General features: G+C 47.7%; 2 protein-coding genes across 3 annotated transcripts in view; both read left to right on the forward strand.

Moving 5' to 3' along the window:
• The first annotated feature begins 9,136 nt into the window (after window positions 1–9,136).
• LOC135398119 (solute carrier family 22 member 7-like) lies at window positions 9,137–11,153 on the forward strand. The gene has a single exon (XM_064629544.1). The coding sequence runs from the start codon at window positions 9,184–9,186 to the stop codon at window positions 11,053–11,055; it is 1,872 nt and encodes a 623-aa protein (XP_064485614.1). The 5' UTR covers window positions 9,137–9,183; the 3' UTR covers window positions 11,056–11,153.
• Window positions 11,154–15,231: 4,078 nt separating this feature from the next.
• Window positions 15,232–24,477, forward strand: part of LOC135396839 (potassium voltage-gated channel protein eag-like) — a 73,624-nt gene continuing 64,378 nt past the window's right edge. The window contains exon 1 of one of the 2 annotated variants that reach the window (XM_064628041.1): window positions 15,232–15,434. In XM_064628041.1, coding sequence (XP_064484111.1) covers window positions 15,284–15,434 — 151 coding nt within the window. In that variant the 5' untranslated portion in view covers window positions 15,232–15,283. The remainder of the gene's footprint in view (window positions 15,435–24,477) is intronic. The other variant, XM_064628042.1, reaches the window with a different exon arrangement.

The raw sequence follows: 24,477 nt of genomic DNA on the forward strand, positions 1-24,477 counted from the left end.
CGACCATTCTTAGGACCCCAAGGCTACGAACGCCTCCGAAGTGTGTTCAATAAAAATGTGGCAACTCTGTGTACGACAGCTTTCAGGAAAAAATTTGCTTGGGAGTTCCAGAAATTTCATAATGCCTTTAAGATAAAAACACGTGAATCACATACTTACGTGAAGCTAGAAATGGGACGAATCCAGAATTTTCCGAATCCGAAGCCAAGGAAGGTTCTGCGAATCTTACGAATCTCGAATCTTTCGAATTCTTACAAAAGAGGTGAAAAAGGCAGCAAAAAAATAGATACATAAATAAATAAATAAAACATCTACTGAAAAGTGTGTTGAAGCATAATTTGATATCTTTGTTTAGTGAAACACAAATTAAATAATAGTTCACTTTCAGGAAAAAACAAACCCATGTACTTCTTCTTAAATGTAATTTATTTAACACGTTGTTCACCGACTACAGGAAATACATAAGCTCTCGAGTCTGAATTCTTTCCAGAAAACTAAGAAACAATCAAAAGCAAAACCATGTTGCTTTTAGACTTGCAATGTAAGATTTCCTGCCTGAACACTTTCAGTTCAGAGCAATGTAGACAAACAAGCAAGAAAACACAACTGAAAAATTTAAATTAATGGGCCCGGGGCCCACCGGCCAATTAAGCTTTCGGCGGACTCCGGAGGCGCCAATTTTAAAAAGTAACAAACAAACGTGGTTGGTGGATTCGAAAGATTCGATTCCCCATTTTTGGCACTGGGATTCGAACTACCGAATCTCGAATCGCTACCAAGGATTCTAGGATTCGCGGATTCAGTTGGCCCATCCGTACGTGAAGTCAATATCAGACACACATAATAGTGTGTCATGTCATACAGTTTATTTCGCGGGGCAGGAAGGGGGATCCGCCATGTTTGGCCAACAAATAAACGCACGAGGTTCGCCTTACCTGTGTCCCTCTCTGACGTCAGGGCGCGACGCCGAAGTTTGTTCCATCTCCGCCGTGCTGATTACATCAATCGTCCTTGGATTTTTTTCGTCTGTAGCATGGCACACAGTACAATGCGTCTCAGGGGTGTAGCGAGGGGGGCTTAGGGGGCCAGAGCCCCCCCCCCCCCAAATGTAGGCCACTTTGTATGCTACAAGAACTAGCGTTCTAGTTCTTGTGGCAGCATGTACCAACACGCCGAATCGACCCTTCTGATAAAGTCCACTTGGTATGTATGGTGTCGTCCTTCACGGTGGCTCAGGTTGTTCGCTGAAGTGCCCAAGAAATGTGATCACCACTGGCTGACGATCACTATTTTGCCTCGTAAATATGGGAGCAAAAATGGATAGATCGTTTTTGTGCCACCTCCGCACCCCCCATAGGGGTCCCAAGCCCCCCACCCCCCTGGAAAAAAAATTCTGGTTACGCCTCTGATGCGTGCAATGTGGACCGCTGTATTGCGTCTCTTGTATCAAGGCGTCACAACCTCTTTGAAAGGTTTGCCTTTCGATTTGAGTATTTCCAACGGAAAACAGTGAAGTACCTTACTGCACCCATTACACCCATTGAAGTGCCCAGGACCCGCGCATGGCCGAGCGGGTTAAGGCGTCTCGCTCGTTGGTTGTAGCCAAGGTAGTGCTGAAGACTGGGAGGTGGTGGGTTCGAATCCTGCCACTGGCTGTGCCGTCTGAAGTTTCCCTGGGCTTTCCGAAGACTTTCCACACGAATGTCGGCATAGTTCCCCATGAAGTCGGCCCAGGACGTATCAGTCCACATCTGTACGCCGCTTATAGCCACAGTTCCTTCGCGGCGCTAGCACGGAATAATAAAAAAAAAAGAAATACCCAGGGTACCCAGTATAGGTCACCAACCAAGTGAAAGCGGGCAAAAATTTCTAAATGTAGTCATCAAAGACACCAAGAAAATCGTCCGTTATTCCTAAAGTAAGGTTGATAATGAGTTAGAGTTTTTGCGGTACGTCAGAGCTTTGGGTATCTATGGAAATATTGGATGTTCATACATATATATATATATATATATATATATATATATATATATGTTCCAGTTTTTAGGGGCCTGGGCCTGTTGCAATTAGTTGGCGGCCTAGGACTTAGAGATGCATTTTCGCACATAAACCCTGGAGTTTACCAGTACACGTGGTGCAATGCTCAAGGTGCACATAGCCGACTTGACCGTTTGTACGTTTCTCCTTGTTTGAGTAGCCATGTTTTGAAATGTGATGTGCTTCCCTCTGGAGATCTTTCTGACCATGAGGGTATGCGTCTCTTGCTCACTGGGTTGCGAGGTTCTCGCTCCGGATCAAGCTGCTGGAGGCTTTGTGCCGAGCCACTGCGAGACACAGAAATTCGTAACGACGTCAAAGCGTACCTCGTTGATCGCTGTGCTGACATCTTAGTCTCACCGGAATGGTGGGAAGAGACCAAATTAGGAGCCGCGATTCTTTTTCGTCAGTGGAGAGCTAGGCGTGCAAGGGAGAGCCGGGAGGAATTTGTGCACCTCCGGCAAGTGCTGTCTATTTTGCGCCATCCAGGGTCGCGAGGCCCAGGCAATGATCAAGCCATACAGGACGTGCTAGGGAGGCTAGCCTCTCTGAGATTACGTTTCTGGGGCCAGTTTGCGGCAGCACAGACTCGAGCGCTGGTCGCGAGAAGCATAATGCTCTCACCTTTTGCTTGGCCGTTACCTCCGTCGGCCTCCCACTGTCATCGAGCAACTTGTTGCAACCGACGGTTCGGTTCAGGAGCACCCTGATTGAGTTCGGTCACTGCTGCGTGATCATTTCCGGCGATCATTATGGCGCTTTTTGACTCCGTGCAGCCTGCGGACGTCGAAGGTCGAGCGTTTTTGCCGGACGCACGACGTATCGAGCTCAGTGCAGCTCCGTTCTCTGAGGACGAATATACTGCTGCCGTCAAAGCTCTTTACACAGGGAAGTCTCCCGGTTCCGATGGCCTCCCAGCTGAATTTTATAAATGCTTCTGGTCCACTCTTCGGAGGCCTTTGATAGTTCTGTTGAATCAGTGCTTGGCACGACGTCTCCTCTGTCCGTCCATGCGGGAGAGCATTGTCACCTTGTTGTGCAAGGATGCTTCCAAAAAACAAGACCCAAATGCCTATCGTCCTGTTTCACTGCTTAATACTGACTACAAAATTTTATCAAAAGCGATTTTGCAACGCATCTCTCCAGTTCTTAGTACAGTTATTCATCCTTTCCAGGCCTGTGCTGTCCCTGAGCGGTCCATTACGCTTCATACGCAGGCTTTAAGAGACGCCTTGTATTGGGCACATAGTCGTCGGCGACCTTGTGTTTTAGTGTCATTTGACCAAAGGAAGGCCTTTGATGGTGTGCTTCATGAATACATGTATCGTGTGTTGGAGGCGAGTGGGTTTGATCGCGAGATCATATCGTGGTTGCGAGCACTGTATGCTGGTGCGTCAGCTTTCATTGATGTCAATGGGGGTACCTCTGCTAACTTCCCCATAAAGGTGGGTGTCCGCCAGGGCTGCCCCTAGTCACTAGCACTGTATTCCCTAGTGTTTAGCCCGCTTTTGGAGTCCCTCGCATCCTCGGTTGCATCCCGGATGCTTGCCCTTCCGGGCACATCCGCGTTACCGCTTTTCGCATATGCAGACGATCTCTCTCTCATCCTGACTGACGAGGAAGCTATTGGGAATGCTCTCCTGGTAAACGAGAGCTACTGTAGCTACGGTAGGTAGAATACGGTAATCGGTACCGTACGGTAGTAATCGAGGTACGGTACGTGGCTACTGTAGGGTTTTTAATGCACAGATCAATAGAGAGAAAAGCGCACTACTTTTCGTCAACCTCAACCCGTCGTGCTTGCACCCTTTGGTATTCCCGCGAAGAGTGCCGTGCGCGTTCTTGGTTATGATTTCCTGCCTTCATGAGTATCGCCTAGCTCCAGGGCACGTGTCCATATGCGTACTATTCCTGTCCTCCGGGACTTGAAAGAGCTCGTACTCCCCATTACCTGCAGAGCGCGTCTTGCTGCGTCTTGGTTTCTGAGCAAATATTGGTATTTAGCCAATATTTCCATCCCTCCGCGGACTACTCTTCAGGCCGCTACACGTGCAGCGTTTCAGTTTATCTGGGGGGTGTTCTGTAGAATGGGTATCAAGAGGTCGTATGTATCAGTCTCGCGTAGATGGCGGCCTATTGGTGCCCGATTTCAAAGTGAAGTGCCTTGCCTTAGGTCTGCGCGCGATCTTTCAGGGTCTCCAAGAGCAACAGCATCCTGCTCGGGCTCTAATAACTTTTCTGTTAGGACCCGACATTCGTTTTTTTTGTTTTTTTTTCTGAGCTGACACACACACGCTCGCGTTCACAGTGCGTGGCTCCCCACCTGAAGGGTTACGTTGTGGCAATGTGCAGCCTGCGAGCTTCTTTCCCGGATGATGGTATAACATCATGGCCTGTGCGGCTCCTTTACATGCCACTTCTTGCGCTTGATCGGCCACCCCCGAACTCGACGCGTATTCAGCAGTATTCAGCAGCGTATTCAGTACGCCACATAGCGTGGCGTACGACCACTGCTGGCTGGCTGGACGCCCGCCGGGCCAGTCTTCAGTGGCGCTTAGCGCATGACGTCTTGCCGCTGCGTGAGCGTTTTTCCCGTTTTGGTATAACGTCACCCGGGTGTCCCTTCTGCGAGTATAGGGAGTCAGCAGAACATGCTTTTAGTTTATGTTTGTTGCCGGGTGCCCTGTGGCATCGTGTAGCAGGCCCCTATAGCCTGATGGATGTTGAGTGGAGCACCGTTTATGGTCTGTACCCCCTCCCTGTCTCGCAGCGGGATAGGCGGCATTTTGTGCTCTTGGTAGTCGAAATCAATTACCAAGTATGGATTTCACGCTGTCGACGAGTGCACGCGCAGCAGAGCAGAATTCTTTGCCGGGAGCGAGCGGTGCTTGGAGCAGTTGAGTTTCACCGCCACTGGATGACCTCTGACATTCTCTTCCGGGTGGACAATGGCAAGTTCCATGTTAACCTATGAGGTGTCCACATCCTCGTGTTGTTCTCCCACTTGCGGCTTCCCAGTGTCGTGGACTGTTGCATGGCGAAACGGACACGTAGAGCAATCTCTAAACAGCCTTAGTCGCTGGGCGAGAGTTGGTATTCAGAATGTTGTTCGATTCTGTTTGAGATGCTACAGGAAGCCGGCCACTGTGGCCGGCCTTCCATTTGATGCCAATACACTCTCTTCCATGGGGGCAGCCATTGCAGTCAGTGGGTGTACTGAGGCAGCTCCTCTGCTTCAGTTGTTTACTCTTACAATATTACTTCACTGCACACAACATTGTTTGGGTTCTGCGGGCATGCATAGAGACGGCCACTACCTCATAGGAGCTCAAGGTGCCATGCCTGTGGGTGCCCTGTTCCAAACCTCCTAGTACAGTAAGCAACCTCTGTCGGCAACCCAAGTGAAAGTGACATTTCTTTCACCGGTACTACCCGTGGAAGCCCCAGAGTCCCCCACCCAAGGAGTTCCAGGATCTATCCGTTTCGCCACGCTTCTCGGCCTCTTGGCTAAGATCAAAGTGCTCTGGTCTCCCTTCAAATCCGCGTAAGCGGCGGAGGGAGGCAAACGGTAGCCTGTCCTTCATATTTCGGAGGGGCCCCTTGATAACGCGGTCCGCCTCCGGGTGGACCGTGTCTTTGAACGCGCGGCCTATCAAACGGTCGTCTGGGCAGCATCGCTTGCCGTGCTGTTTCCGGGAAGATTTTTCCCAAAAATAATGGCCTTGAGAAAGACTGACACTTCGAGAAATAAAATCATAATTGTTCCCGAAGAGAACTATTTATTTTCGGACAATGAAAATAAAGAAAGAAGTACACAAAAGGTTTCAAAACTGCCTTCAGGTCTTAACCCCAGGAAGCGGAGCCTGCAGAAAGAGGCAAAGAAGAACTATATCCAATGGTGCTACCACAAAGACTGGTAATTCACTCCATGAAGTGATGGGCCAGGCGCCTGGCCCACCACTGCAAGTGGAAGTTTCTGGAAGACAAGGGGGAGGGGGGCAGTAAAAATGTACCTGCTTCAACTGGTAAGCTAGCGCATGTTTGCGTATCAGGATCTGATAAAAAGCAAAGCGGCAACAAGCTTTTTATTACTAACGAAATACCCACGTAACAATGGGGATTACGCGGTGTGCCAGCCTCCACCAGTATGCTAGTGCATGTTTGCGGAAAGGGGAATAAGAAAATGACGCCATTCTATTTCACCCAGTGTTGTTTGTAAGGCGTGGTGGTTTGCAGATATACCGTGTAGTACGTACCGGTAGGAAATGAAAAGCAATGAAGGACCAAAACATTACAGTGGGGCGCAAGATGTGTTGTCGCCCAACGTGCAAGAGATGAACGTGAGAAAACGAGAGTCGGGACTATAGCTACTGCGATATACCTGTGTGTCTGTGGAAATATGCATACAGGGGAAAGCAGACTAAACGAAGAGGTCAAGACCTCAGAGTCATCGTTGGCTCCGCTGAATGTTACCCTTTTCAGCCCAAGAAAGGTCCTTTGGGTACTGGCCTGAGACCAAGTGCCTGTAATGCATGCACCCGTGCACATTTTCAAGTCATCTTAATCTTATTGGAATCCTGTCGTCATAATGCCTAAAAAGAAACTATGAAACTTTGAAAAATGAAACTATGAAACTTTGCTATTATCGCTCGAAACTTCCATTCATCAAGCACAGCCGATTCTTTTAAAAGCAGCACGAACAGTCTTTGTACGAACAGTAATTTTGGGGCATTACCATGGCTTGTATTAAGGGCAATAAAAGCTTGCTTCCTTGTGTCGGCTTTGCCTTTATCAGTTCCCGGTATGCAAACAAGCATTAGCTTACTGGTTGATGCAGCTGCATCTGGCTCCCCCCTCCTTGCCTGTCAGAAACTTGAGTCCCCTGGAAGCATGAGTGCTGCAAGAAGAGCGTCCGGCCCGGGCATACACCATCACCGCATGGAGTATATTATTAGCCTTTGTGTTAGTGATGTTGGCTAATTCTTTGCTTCTTTCTGCAGGTTCTGCTCTCTGGAGTGGAGACGCGTGTGCACCGAAGCCTTCTGTGTACGTTTCTTGGTTTTTATTGCTTAATATTTGACGCCTATTTCTTCGAATAGTGGCATTTGAGTGGCACTGAAGGGTACACGCATATAGGGAAAGCCACGTGTCAGCAATTAAAGCCACATCGTTTTCACTGATGTCCTTACTGTCAAAGATTGCTCACTGTGTCAACTTTAGTTAAATGAGTTGTCTCGTCACCTGACGCAACAAATTATAAAATAGGAACAACAGAAGAAATTCGTCGTGCTTTTTATCATTTTCGACCGAAGATCTTTTGTTTTGAAGACCATGCTGGTCGCTGTATACTGCGTGTGTGGTAAGATGTAACTTCAGGGTTTTCCGCTAAAAGTACTCAAAAGGTAACTTTGTCCGTCAGGAGTCACCATGCAAAATATTTTCGCTCTGCGGTGCGTTATAGCTGTGCAATCGAATTAAAAAAAGAAAAACAAAGCAGTCGAAGAGCAGCCGCGGACGGCCGATACGAAGCTCTCGTGACATGGAGAAGGCTCCGCGCCTGGGATTCTTTGTTTCTTTCTCCGCAGTTCACGCGCCGCTTATACATGCCGCTTGAGCTGTGCCGCTGTACGTCACTGGTCACGTGAGGGGAGTAGCCTACGTCATGACTTCCTCTCGTTCTGTGATGCGCTCTTTTCACGAGGAGAAGGATTTTTCAAAGGTGTGAGGGAACAGAGCCCTCGCGCTCGCTCTGTAGGTCACTTGCACCCATCGTTCTTTCGCAGGAACTCATTAGGGGTTGTGGCACCTTGACATGTGTGCTTCCTTACATCGTACACGCATTGTACCGAGGTCCAAGGTCGCACTGAAGACTGGTAGGTGGTGGGTTCGAATCCTACCACCGGGTGTGCAGTCTGAGTCTTAGCTGTAACACTTGGAACTGAGCTTCACAATGATGTAAACAACCCTATCTTACATTTGTTTGGCATACCTTGCAGAAAGTCGAGCAAAATAAAGAGGACGACGTGTGTGTCTCTCTGATGTTTACCAGTACACACACTCGTGTATTTTTTTAGCTTAAATTATCGGAAACGGTAAGGCAAACATATCCTAGGCATGTGATAGTCAGATCTAGATGGTTCTACTTTCTGCTCAGTTTTAGCTGTAAAATAATGATGACCTGACGAACGAAATTGAATAAGGAAAACTAACTGGTGTTCGCGTGAAAAGGGCACCGCCTCCATGTGTTTGAGGAAGAGTGCGAGAAGAAGACGGGCAAACATTACGAACTGGACAGAACAGAACTATCCGCTTCGTAGTGTTCGCTTGTCTTCTAGCCAAACAGCTAACCAAAAACATTTAAGAGTCAAACAAGGACGTAGCCATTCTGGAGAAAAGTAGCCGTAGTTTGATAACCGTGCTGTTTTATCACTACTCGGAGAACGTTGGGTCTTTCTCTTTTTTTTTGTTTTTTCACCAGCAATCCTGATGATGATGATGATGATGATGATGATGACATAAGTCCGTGATGCTGGTGACGATAGTCGATCGCAGCGCCATATCTAGGTGATCTAGGGATATTTGGCCACATGGCTGACCGATGACGTTGACGAGCATCACTGAACCATAAAGAAGAAAGGAAAAATGCTTATATATATACATATTATATTTCTTACACAATTTCAGCGTACCGCAAACACAGTCTGCGATCAGGTGGTGGTGGCACTGTCACGTAGCGTCACGTGGCCTTAGAAAGCTACGGACGGACATACATGGTGGTTGGTCATATAAAGCTATCGCTTTAATAAATTGCGTAATCTCTATATCGTATAGTCGTTCGTTTCGTCGCAGCATCACAGGGTAGCCGGAGGGGAGCGTCCAGAAGGTCTGCATCTTCCCTGCATCTTCCCCAATGCTGTGTATATGATGATGGGAGACAAAAAGCCTATGTCACGAGATGTAAATCACTTGTTTAGTTCCAAGTTTGACCGTACGCAGAAATGAACGATGTAGTAATGTGTGAACTATGCACTTTTATTGCAGTCCTTTAGTTCTCGTGCATTCATGGAATTAAAAAAGAGGAAGCTTCGATAAACATCACGCGCTGGCGAACGTGGGTTTACCATTGTGTATTCCAGAAGCGACGCAATGAGGTACCGTAGTCCTAGCACTAGCATTTCACGGAGTCGTCCTGGAAGCACATCACACCACAGCCCAGGCCACAGCGGTACCCTCTGCAGTACAGCACCACGCGACGCACCGTTGCGACTGGCGTCGCTCGGGCTCATATCTGAATCACGAACCATGGGAAGCCCCTTCATAATACCCGCCCTTACTAGCGGTACCCATAGCGACATACCAACGCACAATATTGAAGACCTCGTCCGCCCACTTGAAGCCTTTGATCCAACAGTCATCTACAGCAGCGGTCCCTTCCAAGTAATAGTCCTGTTATGCACTCACTTGGCGGCCTTCTGTCTCACCTGCCATAATCTCTCTATCAGTCTGCTCACTCCTACAGTCAACTACTGGTGTAAGAAACCCGACGCGTACGCCAACTTAACCTACGAGGAATGGAAGAACATCAGCGCCTCCGTTGACGAAGCCGGCACCTTCACCCAGTGCATGCGATACGATCCACCACTCAGTGTCTTCTCCCTTAATCGTAGCCTGGTGGAATGCACAGCATGGGATTATGACTTGGAGGCGTACGGTCAGACCATCGTCAGCGAATGGGACTTGGTGTGTGGGAGAAGTCATCTTATTTCGGTCTCTACTTTCTGTTACATGAGCGGTGCGATGGTGGCAGCACCGGTTGCAGGTCTTCTGGCTGATAACCTCGGTCGTCGGCCGGTTATCTGCTCGGCTGCAGTGCTGCTACTGGTGTTCGGCTACGCCTCGTGTTGGGTTGGATCCCTGGTGCTGTTCATTATATGTAGGGCATTTGTTGCAGCAGGTGTGAGCGCCGTTCAAGTGGTCAGCTTCATTGAGCTGTTCGAAGTCTGCTGCATTCGCCAGCGGGACCTGTACTGCATACTCGCCAATACTGGGTGGATTGTCGCTAACCTTTATCTTAAGATCCTTACCCTCTTCAAGCTGAGCCGATTCTCAGTACAAATGCTAATCATGCTACCGTCATCTCTCTTGCTGTGGACCTTTTATCTGATGACGGAATCACCGCGTTGGCTGATAGCTAGCGGTGATCTTACTCTCGCTGAAGAAGCCGTCGAATGGGCAGCACGCATCAACAAAGTACCCATGGCTGTAACTCGAGAACGGTGGGCAAAAGCGAGGGAACTCTTGGAAATCCATCAACTTCGGGCAATCCATGTGCAGAAGGACAACATCCGTGACATCCTCAATAGTCAACCCCTACGATCGCGTCTCATCATATTATGTTGCTGCTGGTTTTGCACTACGTTTTGCTACTACAGCTTCTGGCTTCATGTATTTGTGCACCTTAGCGACCTCGTGCAGTTCACGGCTATATTTCTTCTAATGCTTACTTTCCTATTGTCCGGTATTGCAGTGAGCCTGTACGGTCGCCGCAGGACGCTCTCGGGTGCCCTTATGCTTTTCTCATTTGCTACCTCCCTACTGGCATCGGCTGTTTCAGAGGAAGAGCTGTCTCACACGGAGCTATCGAGCACAGCGACGGGACTTCTTGTGACCGCAAAGTGTTTCTTAGCTTCCGCCCTTACGGTGATGTATGTCTACACCGTTGAACTGAATCCAACGGTAGTCCGTGCTCTAGGTACGTGCATAGCGTACTTTGCCGGTAGAATTGGGAGTGCTTTATCGCCGTTTTTGAATGAGCTTAGGATATGGCGCTCCAACATGCCGTTCGCTGTACTCACGGCACTTTCTCTGTTATGCGCGCTTTGTGTTCTAAGACTGCCCGAAACCACAGAGATCAGCGTCCCAGATACTATCGGCGGCATGGAGCAAGATATCTTGCATAAGAAGCTGCTTGGTCCACGGTCACGCAGGAAGAAGAGAGGACTCTTACTAAATGACTGACATCGGGATTTCTGTCCGGTGCCTTACCTGACTAAAATTTACTCCCGATGATTCCTGCAGCTCGAAAGTGGAACTTGCAATAAATACTTGAAACTGTATCCCGTGCAGTCTTGGTATAGCTACATCTCTGCCAAAGCATAGGATTACACAGTCCTTATTCTTTGAGGTGATAACTAATACACTGGGTACTAGCCTTAATAACCATCAGTCGGACCTCGTTTTATGAACCCTCGATATACGAATTCCCTCAACTTACGAACGGCTCCACAGGGAACCAAACTTTTTTCGTGTATTTTGACCTCGTTTTACGAACCCTCGATATCCGAACTATGAACGGATTATTAGGGAACGGACCCAAAGTAGCCAAGCCATTCTGACCTCGATATACGAACGGGCGTTATGAACGTACAGAGGACCAGGCCAATGGACCGTAGGATAATGAAAGTTCCTCAGTACATGCTGCCAAGGTCAAACATACAATGTCCCAACGTCGCTACGTTCCACAAACATGATTCACCATTTCATGAAAGAATAATTCGGGCGTTTACAGCCGAACGGTTGTGAGTTTGGACCAGGTCTCCGAGATGGAAACATCTTGCCGTTCCAAGAGAAGGCGTTAAGTCCTGACAGCTGGTGACAAGCGTAATATTTGCCGTTGGAAACAGTCTCATCCGCGCGCGATACGGTACTTTGAGGAGCGGGTGGATGAGTCAAGTGTCAGACTTCTGTCATCTCTTCTAAACAGGATAGACCCTGCAGAAAGTATGGTGCAAAGCACAATTACGCAGTATTTTCAAAAATAAAACTTATTCAAATTAATTTCCCGTAGAAGAAGAAGTGAGAAGAAGTTCCCGTGTTTTTGTGAGGTATTTGTGCACTGCACTCCTCGGACCTCGATTTACGAATACCTCGATTTACGAACGATTTTTTGAGAAACGAAGGGTGTTCGTAAAGCGAGGTTTGACGTATACAACTATACCACCATACCACCACCACCTCTTTTTCTGGAGGTGGACGTTGCGGGTGTTGGTGTTCAGAGTTTGCTATTATGACATCTGAGAACAATCATGACGACAGATGACTAAATAGCGCACTTTTTCACAGGCGACCTTGGCGCTCCAGGGGTGGGGGGCACGGCCCCCCTTGTCCCCCTCGGTACGCCCATGGCGCCCCCCTCCCTTCAATTTCTGTCGTCATGATGTGCTTCAATTGAGCTTAGGCATTTTGTATACCTCATCAGAAAAATCCTGAATCCGACCCTGGCTTTCAGTAATCATAATACCGGTAAAGCTCAGCCTGTACTTCAACCGTCACTAGCAACTTTATCGCGTTTATTTTGTACCGAAAGCACATTGAAAGTCATTATTGAGTTGCGTCAATAAATAAATAAATAGGAACCATCTTCCCGCGGATGAAGCTGACGAATTCTTTGATTCGTCGAAGCGTTCTTCCTGCAGAAGATAACCGTTGCACTCCCCCACATCATATAGTATCACACGAACAACAACGCAGCCAGCATAAACGCAGCAACGGCCGTCGGAAACACCAGCATCACCCTTCCAATGTTCTGAAAGACAGACATCATCCCAGGGGGAAACCTTTGTAGCAAATTCCCAATTGGATTAAATAACCAGGGCAACGAAGCGATTGGCCTGTTCAACTGCGGCGCCGTGGTACTAGCGGTTTCTTGCTGCAGAGCCCACTCTGGCATGTCTTCCGTGGTCGTCGTCGTTGGTGCTGAGGTCGACTCAATGCTCTCTGGCTCGACATTAATTACCTGAGAAGACGTTGTGGGCTTTGCTAGAGTGATGATATTGGAGTGAACTATGGTCGTGTTGGCTACCGTGTCGTAGACCGATAAAGGTACCGAAGATATTGTTCCTGGGTAGCCTGACGTCGGAGAGGACGCCGGATAGATGTGGATGGAGGTGACGGACGGACCCGGCCGCAGGGCCGGCCGCTTGCTCGCGGACGGCGGTTTATGATTGTTAATGAGGATTGAATTTGTTGTGCCGTAGCCAGCAGATGACACTGTACCCGACCAGTGGGGAGGATAGTCATGGTCGTGATCCTGATAAGGTGCTGGAGTTGGGGGAGGCGTGTAGTGATGCGAGACGTAGTTTGAGGGTTGGTAGTGTGGGCGGTAGTTCTGTGGCTTGTACTGTGGGCGGTACCTGGGAGGTTGGTTTCTGCGGTCTTTCACAACAAGGACATCATGCACGACGCGAGTGTTCGTGCGGTCCTCGTAGCCATCAAGGACTATTACGGGAGGCGAGATGTAAAGACCGGAGTAGTCACGAGTTGTGGAGGGTGGCACGTCCGTTACCTCTTCCACGGTCCAGGTACGACCTCCCGAGTGTGGGGATGGCATGGAGTCGTGGGGGGTCTGCAGAAAGATTGTGGACATTGTAAATATGTTTGGTCGGACAGAAAAGAAGATCGACACTTCGGCTGTCGTCTGTCGATATCTGGCTATTTCAGTTTTACATAATTTGCGAAGGAAGAAATAACTCACGGGTATGCTTTCGTTGCTCGAGTTCTTCGTACTGAAAACACCAGAACTTCTGACGATGACTTCCGAAGGCGGAGTGACAGAAACGACTGCGGAGTGAACAATGCAGCTGAGCTGCAGGAGCAGCAGTATGCACCATCCTGCAGGTGGTACTGGCATGCCTTCCAGCTTCAAGCGTTAAACTACAAAGGAAAAAATAGTGTCTTCTATTTAGACAAGCATGAGCTGCGACGCACTAGATCTCTGGTAATATTGACAATGGTGCCGTGATGTTACACGTAAGACTTATCTGCCTGCGACATGTTGCACATGCCGCAGGGCAGGACTGCCGATAATTTCGCCCATCTGGGTCGAGATCTATTGCGTGACGTTATTGAAAGCGTGTTGAGGCCTTCTGTGTTATCTAGAAGGTGTTGGCTGTTCCCGTACCATGAACTCAGTCTATGTCTGCGCCCTTATGACCGTTTTTGCGGTAACCCATAGCGGGAAAATATAACTCGAAGAGAAATCCAACCTCTAGAGTTACGATTACAAGTCACATAAAATTAAGCAAGGACGAGAACGCTTCTTTTTTATTTTTATCGTTTCTATGGTCATATAACGTAGATGCCTTGTTCCAGACACCATTGTTAGTGGGGTATGCTCACGCTGACCACATCTCATGATCAAGGGTAAGCCGCGAAAAACCGCAGTCGTCTAAAAAGCCACACAACGGCAGCAATCTTCGCGAAATATTTCCTTTGGCAAGTGCGAATTTTCTGGGAAAATCAGTTCACAAGAATGTGGGCAGCGGCGGCGATTTTGCCGAGCTACGCCTTGCGTGTGGTGACATGAGGTCAGCGCAGCACTTTTCATTGGCTGCCGAGAATCGTCTGCTAGCGAGAACGACCGTTCGATACGCGCAACGAATGGCGCAAGATGTAAATACAAAAAGACAACCAGAGAAAAGAATGTGCGCGCCTCACCAGTATTAGGCGGCTGACGTGACGTCACAGATTGGCAGCCGAGGGAAAGGGCATTTTTTGTCCTGCGAGAGTGAAAGCTCTAGCGCATCAGGATTGCGCGTTGCACACGTTACATTTTTTGTGGGAATATACAGGATGTTTCACTTAACGTGAAAAAAATAGAAAGATTAAAAGTAACCGTATTAAAAATCTACTTCTCTGAACACTGGCGTCAACGCTAATTTAATTCCAAATTGAAACAAGTTTACCTCACGTTTTTTCTTGTTTTTTTTTTTTTTCTTATGGAAACAGAAAGCCGGATTTACCGGATGCCGGATTTACCCCACTCTATTGCAAAATACATTTCACCACTAGAATGGTAATACCCGAAAAAAAAAATTGCGAAAACCGTCGTTTCGAGGAACGCAAATTGCCGGTGGTCCTTTAAGAAGTGCGTTTGTTCGATTCTGTCTGTCTGTTCCGACGACTACTGGTTCAATCTTTCATGTTCATAGACACCGTGACGTCCATCTGTCTTGTCTGTGTGCTCCAGCTGCAGAACAGCCACTTCCCATCAAGCCGAAAGGTCTTGTATACGTACGCGTGAATTGAGCCACAGGAATATAAGAGGTTATGTTGTGACCTCTGTTGACATGCGCCGACAGAATCAAGGCAGGCCACCGAGTGATATCGTCATCATCACTTCCAAGTAGTTTGGAAGTGATGAGTCGTTGTCACTCGTCCTCCCTATTGATTCTACTTGAAATAGTGCATGCGCGGTTTCCCTAAAAATCTGCTATCAAACGTCGATCCAACTACGAACGCTGACGTCTTCTCTGCAGCCTGTGGAACTTTCCTCCTGGTGAAGCGCTTCCCATCAAGGCCACGTCCTTTAGCACGTCGTACCTCACGTACGCTTGACGGTATTTTATCGTTTTTTGTTTCCTCTTATTACCAAGTGCAGAAAGCGGCTTCGCCCGTGGTTCATGGTCGGGTGGCCATATTGATCGCGCTTATGTCCATCGTTCCACGAAGCACACGTTCGACAACAAAGGAAATAGCTGCATATGGTGCGTCCATATCAGCGTCAGAGTCATGTTGCTCTCCTCCGTGCTCTGATAAGCAGTGCTGAAAGCGACACTCGCTTTATGATAGCACAGTAGACACGTCAGAGCCGTAATATCGTTCTCTCGGTGTTACTGAATTCTACGAAATTTCGACCTCGACGGTGTGGAATGCACGCGGCCTATCGGACGCTCTGCCATTATGCCCAGCAACTATTTACGCTTTATTGCGTGGAATGCTAGGTGCCTGTTGCAAAAGCGTGGGAAGTTAAATCAACCATGTGTTTGAACAGCCATATCCAGAATTGTTATGTATAAAAAACCGTGTGGGAGGGAATCTAAAAGAAATGGCAGCGGTGGATTTGCTCGGGATTACACCCGTTGGAGTACGACGCAGAACTAACGGACGCGTTATCCGTGAGGGTTCGAAAAACTCGTTTTATAGATGTAACTCCCGACACCAATCTCCTTGGTGATGTAATGTCGCTATTAGCGCGAGCGACCTGCAGCAGTGAGTGGCACCTCTTTGGAGTCTGCGCTTTAATGTAGGACACGTTTTCTTTGATTTTGATCGTATTCTCGTCTCATACGTGCCGACATTGTCAGAAAATTATTCGCCTTTCTTGTTTTATGTTAGATGTACGTGCGGTTAGAACTCGTCAAGACAAATCGTTTGGCACCTTGCTTGTTTTGGGGCACATATGGGCCACGTGTGCTGGGCGCGGTGATCGTTGGGCGACTGACGACATTCGTGCCCTCAATTGCGCAATCAGTCACGTGCACTGTTGCTGGTGGCGCGTGCAGGAATCACGTGAAACGTTAATCTGTTATTTATACAACGCCGCCTAAATCACTTGCGATGGGCTGATTAGTTTTGAAATTATGAGCGTCTTAATTTGCTATAAATGTTGTAGTTCGAGAGACGTAGTTCTACGTCAGAAAATTCAGACGGTATGTTGCTATCCTCGGCACTACTTGTATAAGAACAAGGGGGAGTTAGTTAGCAGGTTAGATAACGACATAACAACAGGGTAAACGGTTGATTGTGGTCAAAAAGAGACCTGATAGACGCGTTCGTTTAACCAACTGCTCTTATCGCTATTGAAATACATTCTCAGCAGCGTCAAGCAGCACAGCGTACTGAAAGTTGAAGTACAGGTTGGGACAAAAGTTTACGGAACACGCGAGCGGCGTATTTTTTCTTCGGTGCGACACCCTAGCGGCTGGCGGAAGCGGGTGAGTTCACTGTTTCAGAGGGGTGGAAGCGTGCGCTGTTAGCGACACACAGCGGTAGCTTCCAGTTCCCGGACACACCCGAGCGACACCGGAACCCCCACTGTGTGTCGCTAACAGCGCATGCTTCCACCCCTCCGAAGCAGTGAACTCACCCGCTTCCGCCAGCCGCTAGGGTGTCGCACCGAAGAAAAAATACGCCGCCCGCTTGTTCCGTAAACTTTTGTCCCAACCTGTACTACATGGGGGGGGGGGGGGGCTGACAGGTGCCTTATCAGTGCGATGTCCCATTACGTAGAGCTGACCACGAGGAAGACAACGTTCGTCTGCCGTTCCACCCCTACATGCACTCGCACTTCCAGCGCATCTGCTTGGCACCAGTCTTGCGTAGAAGTCTTTCTCCATACGTCCCGGTCTTTTTATTTTTTATTTTTTTACTCATGTCGTGGCCGCTGTGATATCTGTGGCGCACGTGCCATATTAACTATGCTTCGTACCCATGCATTAGTAGTGACCCCCTCCCAACTGGTTTCTCGGATACCTCTGTCACACAGCAATTCCAATGATAATCGAGGCGAATGGTCGTTGAACATCGCGAGCAACATTGACAATACGCCGCTGCCATACAGCCCGATCCGATGCTACTTGAGAGGTTGACACTTTGCACGCTGGATGTCGCTGCGCGCGACCGTCCGTCCCCTCTGCATGCGTCTGTAACAGCTACGGAAAATGTAAGGCAAAAACGATATTGGAATGTTAACAGCCTGTGAAGTGTTGATTAAAATAACAACTCATTCAACATGCATTTCTGTACGACCGAGCGTAGCATTCCTGGAATTGCGGGACCCGTACTCTTAAAGTTGGCTTCACCTGCGTACTTGCCTCCCTCCGTTGAAGGTATGCACTCAGTCTCCTTTCGATACAATAACCATTAGCCCTGAGGGTTAGAAACAAGTGTACATATATAGGCGTGACGACGGAAAGTTCCTCGATTGTACAGAAGTGGAATGGTAGCGCAACGCCGTCACGGTCATGGCAGAATACATTGGCATGTATTTGTCTTTTAATTACGTTAAAACCAGAGCCTCTCCAAAGAGTGTCCCCGTCAGACATGAAAGGCGGACCTGTCTTCTGCGCTCCGCAACCTTGTGCGCAGTTGCCAGAGTAGACTCAATTCGCGAACGTCAGACACATGTAACAACCGCAATAACTGTTATACTGAAGTCTCATATGCCTTTTCAAGTTTGTTGCACGTTTCTTATGGGCTGTTGCTCAGTGTTTAGTTGTTATGTGCGCACGAGGCTGCCAGCGGCACTTTTCGAGGGCCGTTGACTGCCTCAGTAAGATTTCACGAACCTCCATAAACGGTAATTAAAGACGGTCGTGTAGAAGCGGTCAATGACCATTTAATCCAATCGTCATTCACTTCAATGACAATTGACATTAAAATGCCAGTGTAACAACGGCATCAACTTTAAGCGCTAGGCTGTATTACGTGGCAACCGCTACATACTGTACACTGTTATTTATTTATTTATTTATGACAATACCTCACGTGCCCTCGGGGGGCGTTATGTGAGGGGGAGGTTACATCAGCAAGTATATGATACAGAACACAAGCAATTGAACACTTTGCAAAAAAAAAAAAACACTTATGTGAAAACGTTATGAAAACATATGCGATGATAGGGAAATTAGACACCAACACTGGCAGCTAGCTGGCTGCGAAAAACTGAAAAGTCGGAGTTAGCTACGATAGACTGGGGAAGGTCGTTCCAAGCACTGATGGTTTTGGGGAAGAAAGAAAATTGGAAATGAGATGTACGACATGGAATGTGGTCGATTTTATGGGCATGATCGATCCTAGAGGAGATGTAGTGGGCCATAGTGATGTACCCTGGACGAATGGTTAAAACAGAACTTCACCACATAGCACGCTCCTAACCAGCCATCGTACCGAATGATATCATTCTGTGTCATGATTTGTTCAAAACAGGCGGGAGGCGCCTATCTGGGACAGATTATCTTGTCCCAGATAGGCACCTCCCCCCTGTTCTGAACAAATCATGACACAGAATGATATCATTCAGTATGATGGTTGGTTAGGAGCGTGCTATGTGGTGAAGTTCTGTTTTAACAGTGTACGATGTGTCAGCAGTTGTCCGGTCTACTTCTACCCTGTCCTTGTCTTCTTGCTGCTATTCGTTATCATGAACCTATACCAACTACCCCGGATTGTTCCTATTGTGCGATGTTTCCCCCCTGAAGTCGGCCCAGGACGTATACTAACCCCCCTTTCCTCACTTCTCCCCGCTGTCCACTTCTGCATACACACTTAAAAATGAATTTCACCGCATAGCACGCTCCTAGCCAACAATCATCTCAAATGATATCGTTATCTGCTCTGATTTGTTGAAAACGGGAGGCGTACGCCTTTTTTGTGACAATTATGAACAGCATAAGTGTCCCAAAAAAGGCGTACGCCTCCCGTTTTCAACAAATCAGGGCAGGTAACGATATCATTCGAGATTATGGATGGCTCGGAGCGTGCTATGCGGTGAACTTCATTTTTAAGGGTGATACTGCTTCGCGGCTCCAACAGGAAAGGACCTATAGAGATACAGCCATCACCCCATCCAGAGGTCGTCACCGCCGCCTCACCCACCACCGACAATCTTTCCGCTCTGCTGTTTGCTATTTCTTGCTTCAGAGAGAATCACAACAGCACTGTTGTGCATACAGGCGTGCTTTCTGCTTCGTACGACAGGTTTAGTTTTTTTTTCTTTTCTGCTCCGTTTTGTTCCGGTCGCAACGAGCGTGCGTTCGCGGTCCGTTGGTTGCCCTGGTATGTCCACTGGGACACAGTTTAGTGTCGCGTGTGCAAGGAACGCTTAGTTTTCAGCCTATTACGTATGCGGGGACGTTTCAGTCACACACGCAAGTAACCGATACGCTAAAGGTATTTGCGAGGAAGAAGACGCTGCATTGTGACCCTTTCTTTCTCTGACAGGAGGAAGTCGCAGACTGATTATTTAAATTACCAGCGTGGTTTCCTTTGCGACGGTGTACATATCCATTGTTGAACACAGCGACAAGTTATATACTATATATTTAACGTGTTGTTGCGACACGATGTGCCTATAATACCGATTGATGTTTGAAGATGGCGTGATGGTCACAAACGGACCGCTTTATATCTTATACTTGGGGGTCCAGCGGTTTCTGCATTTATTCATCTGGATATTCGGCGGGTGTTCTTCGGCATTCATACGTTCAGTCACATTCGGATATTTTCGGACGATCGCCCCAAAAATAGATGCCGATACCTCGGCAGCTGTAATCACAGGGGAAGGAAGGAGAGCAGTTTGGTAGGAGGACATTGAGAGCTATGTTGGAGGGTTCCTGTATTTGAGCACTGTTGGACCAGCGATTAAAGTGTTAAAGTGCAAGGACTAGCAGCTCTGCAGGGCGGTATTCTCCGCATTCCATCTGGAAACGAGTTGACGGAAAGACGAGAACGTGATGCCCCGGAGGATGAAAAGTGCGATCGGGTACCGACATTTTCGGCGAGTCGCATCATATGCAAGAGTATAATTCCGAGTTTTTTGGAACATTCCAGATTTAAATATATATATATATATATATACGCTACAAAATTTAGGTTCGAACGACCAGGATGTTGAATATAGATAGGGGAGAAAAGACACCAGAGACTGAAGTAGGGAGTAGGGGAAAGTTATTTATTAAGTTGGCATTTAAACTAAGGGTCTGGGGAAGTCTACGTTTCGGCGGAAGCTCCGCCTTCTTCGGGACTGAGACGAAAATCTATGTACAAGGTCTTTTAAAAGGTTACAAAAGTGTCGTCACAGTTGGTACAATTCCACTGCGAGGCAGTCGTCAGTGAGTCATGTTCTGGAAGATTCCGGAAGGTTCCTGGGTCATCGGCCGGGGAGATTACGTGTCAGAGTCTTGGGTCGCGCTCGTTGAAAACCTGTTGTCCGGGGTGTTCTTAGAGTCATTGTGTCCAACTGTAAAGAAAAGAAGAAAAGAGGCAGCGGGCACTCCGAGGACATACAGAAAAAAAGTTATCCGGATATGCTTCTTACAGTTGATAGCACTCCTTTATCCTCATTTATTAGAGATTGGAATTTGTAGATCAAGTACGATTCGCGTTGCTCTCTGCAGCGATCGGATGTGAAATTTGACTCTAAAATAAAAAGTGCGACGTTATTAATGGAATGACCGGGTCGACTAAAATGGCGAGAAACCGGGAGGCTACCTTTTTTCGAAACATCTGATCGGTGGTTATTGAATCGAATCCTGAATGAATTTTTACTTTGACCTACATATTGCGCGGAGCATGTTGTACATTGAATGATATAAATAATGTTACTGGAGTTACAGTCAAAGTCGCCATTGATTTTAAGGGAGAAGTCGGAGTTTGTACTCTTGACCGCTGCCGTGCTTTGCATTGATTTGCATATTTGGCATCTTTTACCATTGCATGGATGGCATCCCGCCGTAGGTGTTAATGGTTTGGGAACTTTGGAGTTGACTAGTCTATCTTGGAGGTTGCGGGCACGTCTGTAGGTAACTCGTGGCTTCTCGGCAAATATTTGTCGTGTCCGTTCAGATTGCAGAAGGATGCTATGGTGGCGGTGGAGGATACTGTTAATATTACCCGCGCCTGCACCAAAGGTAAGAACAAGGTTTACGCGGTCGCCATTGGGTTCGTCGTTGCGTTTACCAAATAAGTTCTTCCGGTCTGTTTGTCGTGCTTTGGACAGGGCGTCTCTTACTAGACTGGGTGGAAAATTACGATTAACGAAGGTCTGCTCTAATTCCGCGAGGTTTTTGTTTAGAACATCGTCGTCCGAGCAGATCCTCCTGTATCGGAGTGCCTGGCTATAAGGAATGGCGAGTTTAGTATGGCGCGGGTGGCAACTGTTAAAGGAAAGGTACTGCTGAGCATCAGTTGGCTTTCGGTACAGGTCAGTGGAAAAACCCTTCTCGGTTAAGGTTACTTTTACATCTAGGAAATTAACAGTCGTTGCCGAGAAGGAGTGGGTGAACTTCATGGCGGGGTGTACCAGGTTGAAAACTCGCCATTCCTTATAGCCAGGCACTCCGATACAGGAGGATCTGCTCGGACGACGATGTTCTAAACAAAAACCTCGCGGAATTAGAGCAGACCTTCGTTAATCGTAATTTTCCACCCAGTCTAGTAAGAGACGCCCTGTCCAAAGCACGACAAACAGACCGGAAGAACTTATTTGGTAAACGCAACGACGAACCCAATGGCGACCGCGTAAACCTTGTTCTTACCTTTGGTGCAGGCGCGGGTAATATTAACAGTATCCTCCACCGCCACCATAGCATCCTTCTGCAATCTGAACGGACACGACAAATATTTGCCGAGAAGCCACGAGTTACCTACAGACGTGCCCGCAACCTCCAAGATAGACTAGTCAACTCCAAAGTTCCCAAACCATTAACACCTACGGCGGGATGCCATCCATGCAATGGTAAAAGATGCCAAATATGCAAATCAATGCAAAGCACGGCAGCGGTCAAGAGTACAAACTCCGACTTCTCCCTTAAAATCAATGGCGACTTTGACTGTAACTCCAGTAACATTATTTATATCATTCAATGTACAACATGCTCCGCGCAATATGTAGGTCAAAGTAAAAATTCATTCAGGATTCGATTCAATAACCACCGATCAGATGTTTCGAAAAAAGGTAGCCTCCCGGTTTCTCGCCATTTTAGTCGACCCGGTCATTCCATTAATAACGTCGCACTTTTTATTTTAGAGTCAAATTTCACATCCGATCGCTGCAGAGAGCAACGCGAATCGTACTTGATCTACAAATTCCAATCTCTAATAAATGAGGATAAAGGAGTGCTATCAACTGTAAGAAGCATATCCGGATAACTTTTTTTCTGTATGTCCTCGGAGTGCCCGCTGCCTCTTTTCTTCTTTTCTTTACAGTTGGACACAATGACTCTAAGAACACCCCGGACAACAGGTTTTCAACGAGCGCGACCCAAGACTCTGACACGTAATCTCCCCGGCCGATGACCCAGGAACCTTCCGGAATCTTCCAGAACATGACTCACTGACGACTGCCTCGCAGTGGAATTGTACCAACTGTGACGACACTTTTGTAACCTTTTAAAAGACCTTGTACATAGATTTTCGTCTCAGTCCCGAAGAAGGCGGAGCTTCCGCCGAAACGTAGACTTCCCCAGACCCTTAGTTTAAATGCCAACTTAATAAATAACTTTCCCCTACTCCCTACTTCAGTCTCTGGTGTCTTTTCTCCCCTATCTATACATATATATATATATATAAGTTGAAATAAACGAATGCGGTTGACCACGAAAAATAAAGGTATTCAATATATATATATATATATATATATATATTCGGCGAGTGTTTCTCGGCATTTTTCGGGAAATGCCGATAATGCGGAACTCTATCAGTGAGTCACACTCCACGAGAACTAGATAGCAAAGCTGTGAACTTTGGTCGTTTTCCGTATGTGATGTACCGCTCCTACCTACCTCTATGGTTTCCTTTTTCCTGTGCTTCCACTCAGAAAGCCTGACAGGCAGAAATACCAACTTAAAAAGAAAAGATACATAAAAGGTCTTTTTTGAGATTGTACTTGCTGATTAAAGGAACTGTTAAGTCAGGCAGATCGCATGACTCAGTCTCCCTTCTTGCTTCCGCCACAAGTTCACCGTTTCGCCTCATTTTCGATCCAGTCGTTCTGTATGCAGTTCCGACCTAGTGATTAGCGATTCAAGGCAAGTCCGATTTCGCCTTATTTACTTATTTAGCCTCCTTGTAAGCTTTCCACGTACGGTGCATCAGGAGAAGGACATTTAGCACGTTGACCGTCGGTAGGTTCATGCACGTCGATGCTAAGGAGCAAGCGAAAGGCCACGAGTCCGGAAGCTGATGGACAGAGATTGGCGCGGGTGCGATTATATTGTGCATTGCCCTTGGTGGATCAGTTGTCAAGGTGCTTGCCTGCTGGTGGTTTTTCAGGTGGGGTATATGTTTGATAGACATTCATGAGAAAAGAGGAAATGTCAGTCAGGCTGATGCCGGCATGCTATTACACACACACACACACAAAATGCCTAACTAGAAAGGAAGCTCAATATAAACATCAACAAAAGGAATAAAAAGAAGATATTAGAAAAAAAAAGAAAGAGAAACAGCCGGTGCAGCACAGTCACGACATGGCGCGAGACACAGGGCGGACGCAAGCCCGAATCTTGCAGGAAGCGGAGCAGGGCTGTGGTGACGGTCCACTGGGTAGGCCAAGGGACGGGACCAAGGAGAGTAGACATGGGCATCGTTCTACACCCAAGCTGCATTAGACGACGACGGAGGGTTTGTCGTTGGGCAAGGTGCTACTGGCAGTGCAGAAGGCCATGGTGGTGCGCTGGTTGCCCAGGACTGCGTCCCGTAACACTGACGAGCTGACATGGCAACGCGTGGCAGTAAGTATGGCGAACAAGAAGGGCTGGTGGTGGTGGTGGTGGTGATGGCGATAGGGCTTGCCGTTGTCGGCCTCACGTATGTGGGCAACGTCAAAGAAGGGCTAGTGCAAGGACCATGGTGGACTAGTTCACCATACAGCCAATGCAC

Source organism: Ornithodoros turicata, chromosome 6, assembly GCF_037126465.1.
Source record: "Ornithodoros turicata isolate Travis chromosome 6, ASM3712646v1, whole genome shotgun sequence".
NCBI classification, from domain to species: Eukaryota; Metazoa; Arthropoda; class Arachnida; order Ixodida; family Argasidae; genus Ornithodoros; species Ornithodoros turicata.

What these genes read in the sequence shown, in the direction of transcription:
- LOC135398119 (XM_064629544.1), top strand. Translation starts at nt 9,184, where the DNA reads ATGAGGTACCGTAGTCCTAGCACTAGCATTTCACGGAGTCGTCCTGGA.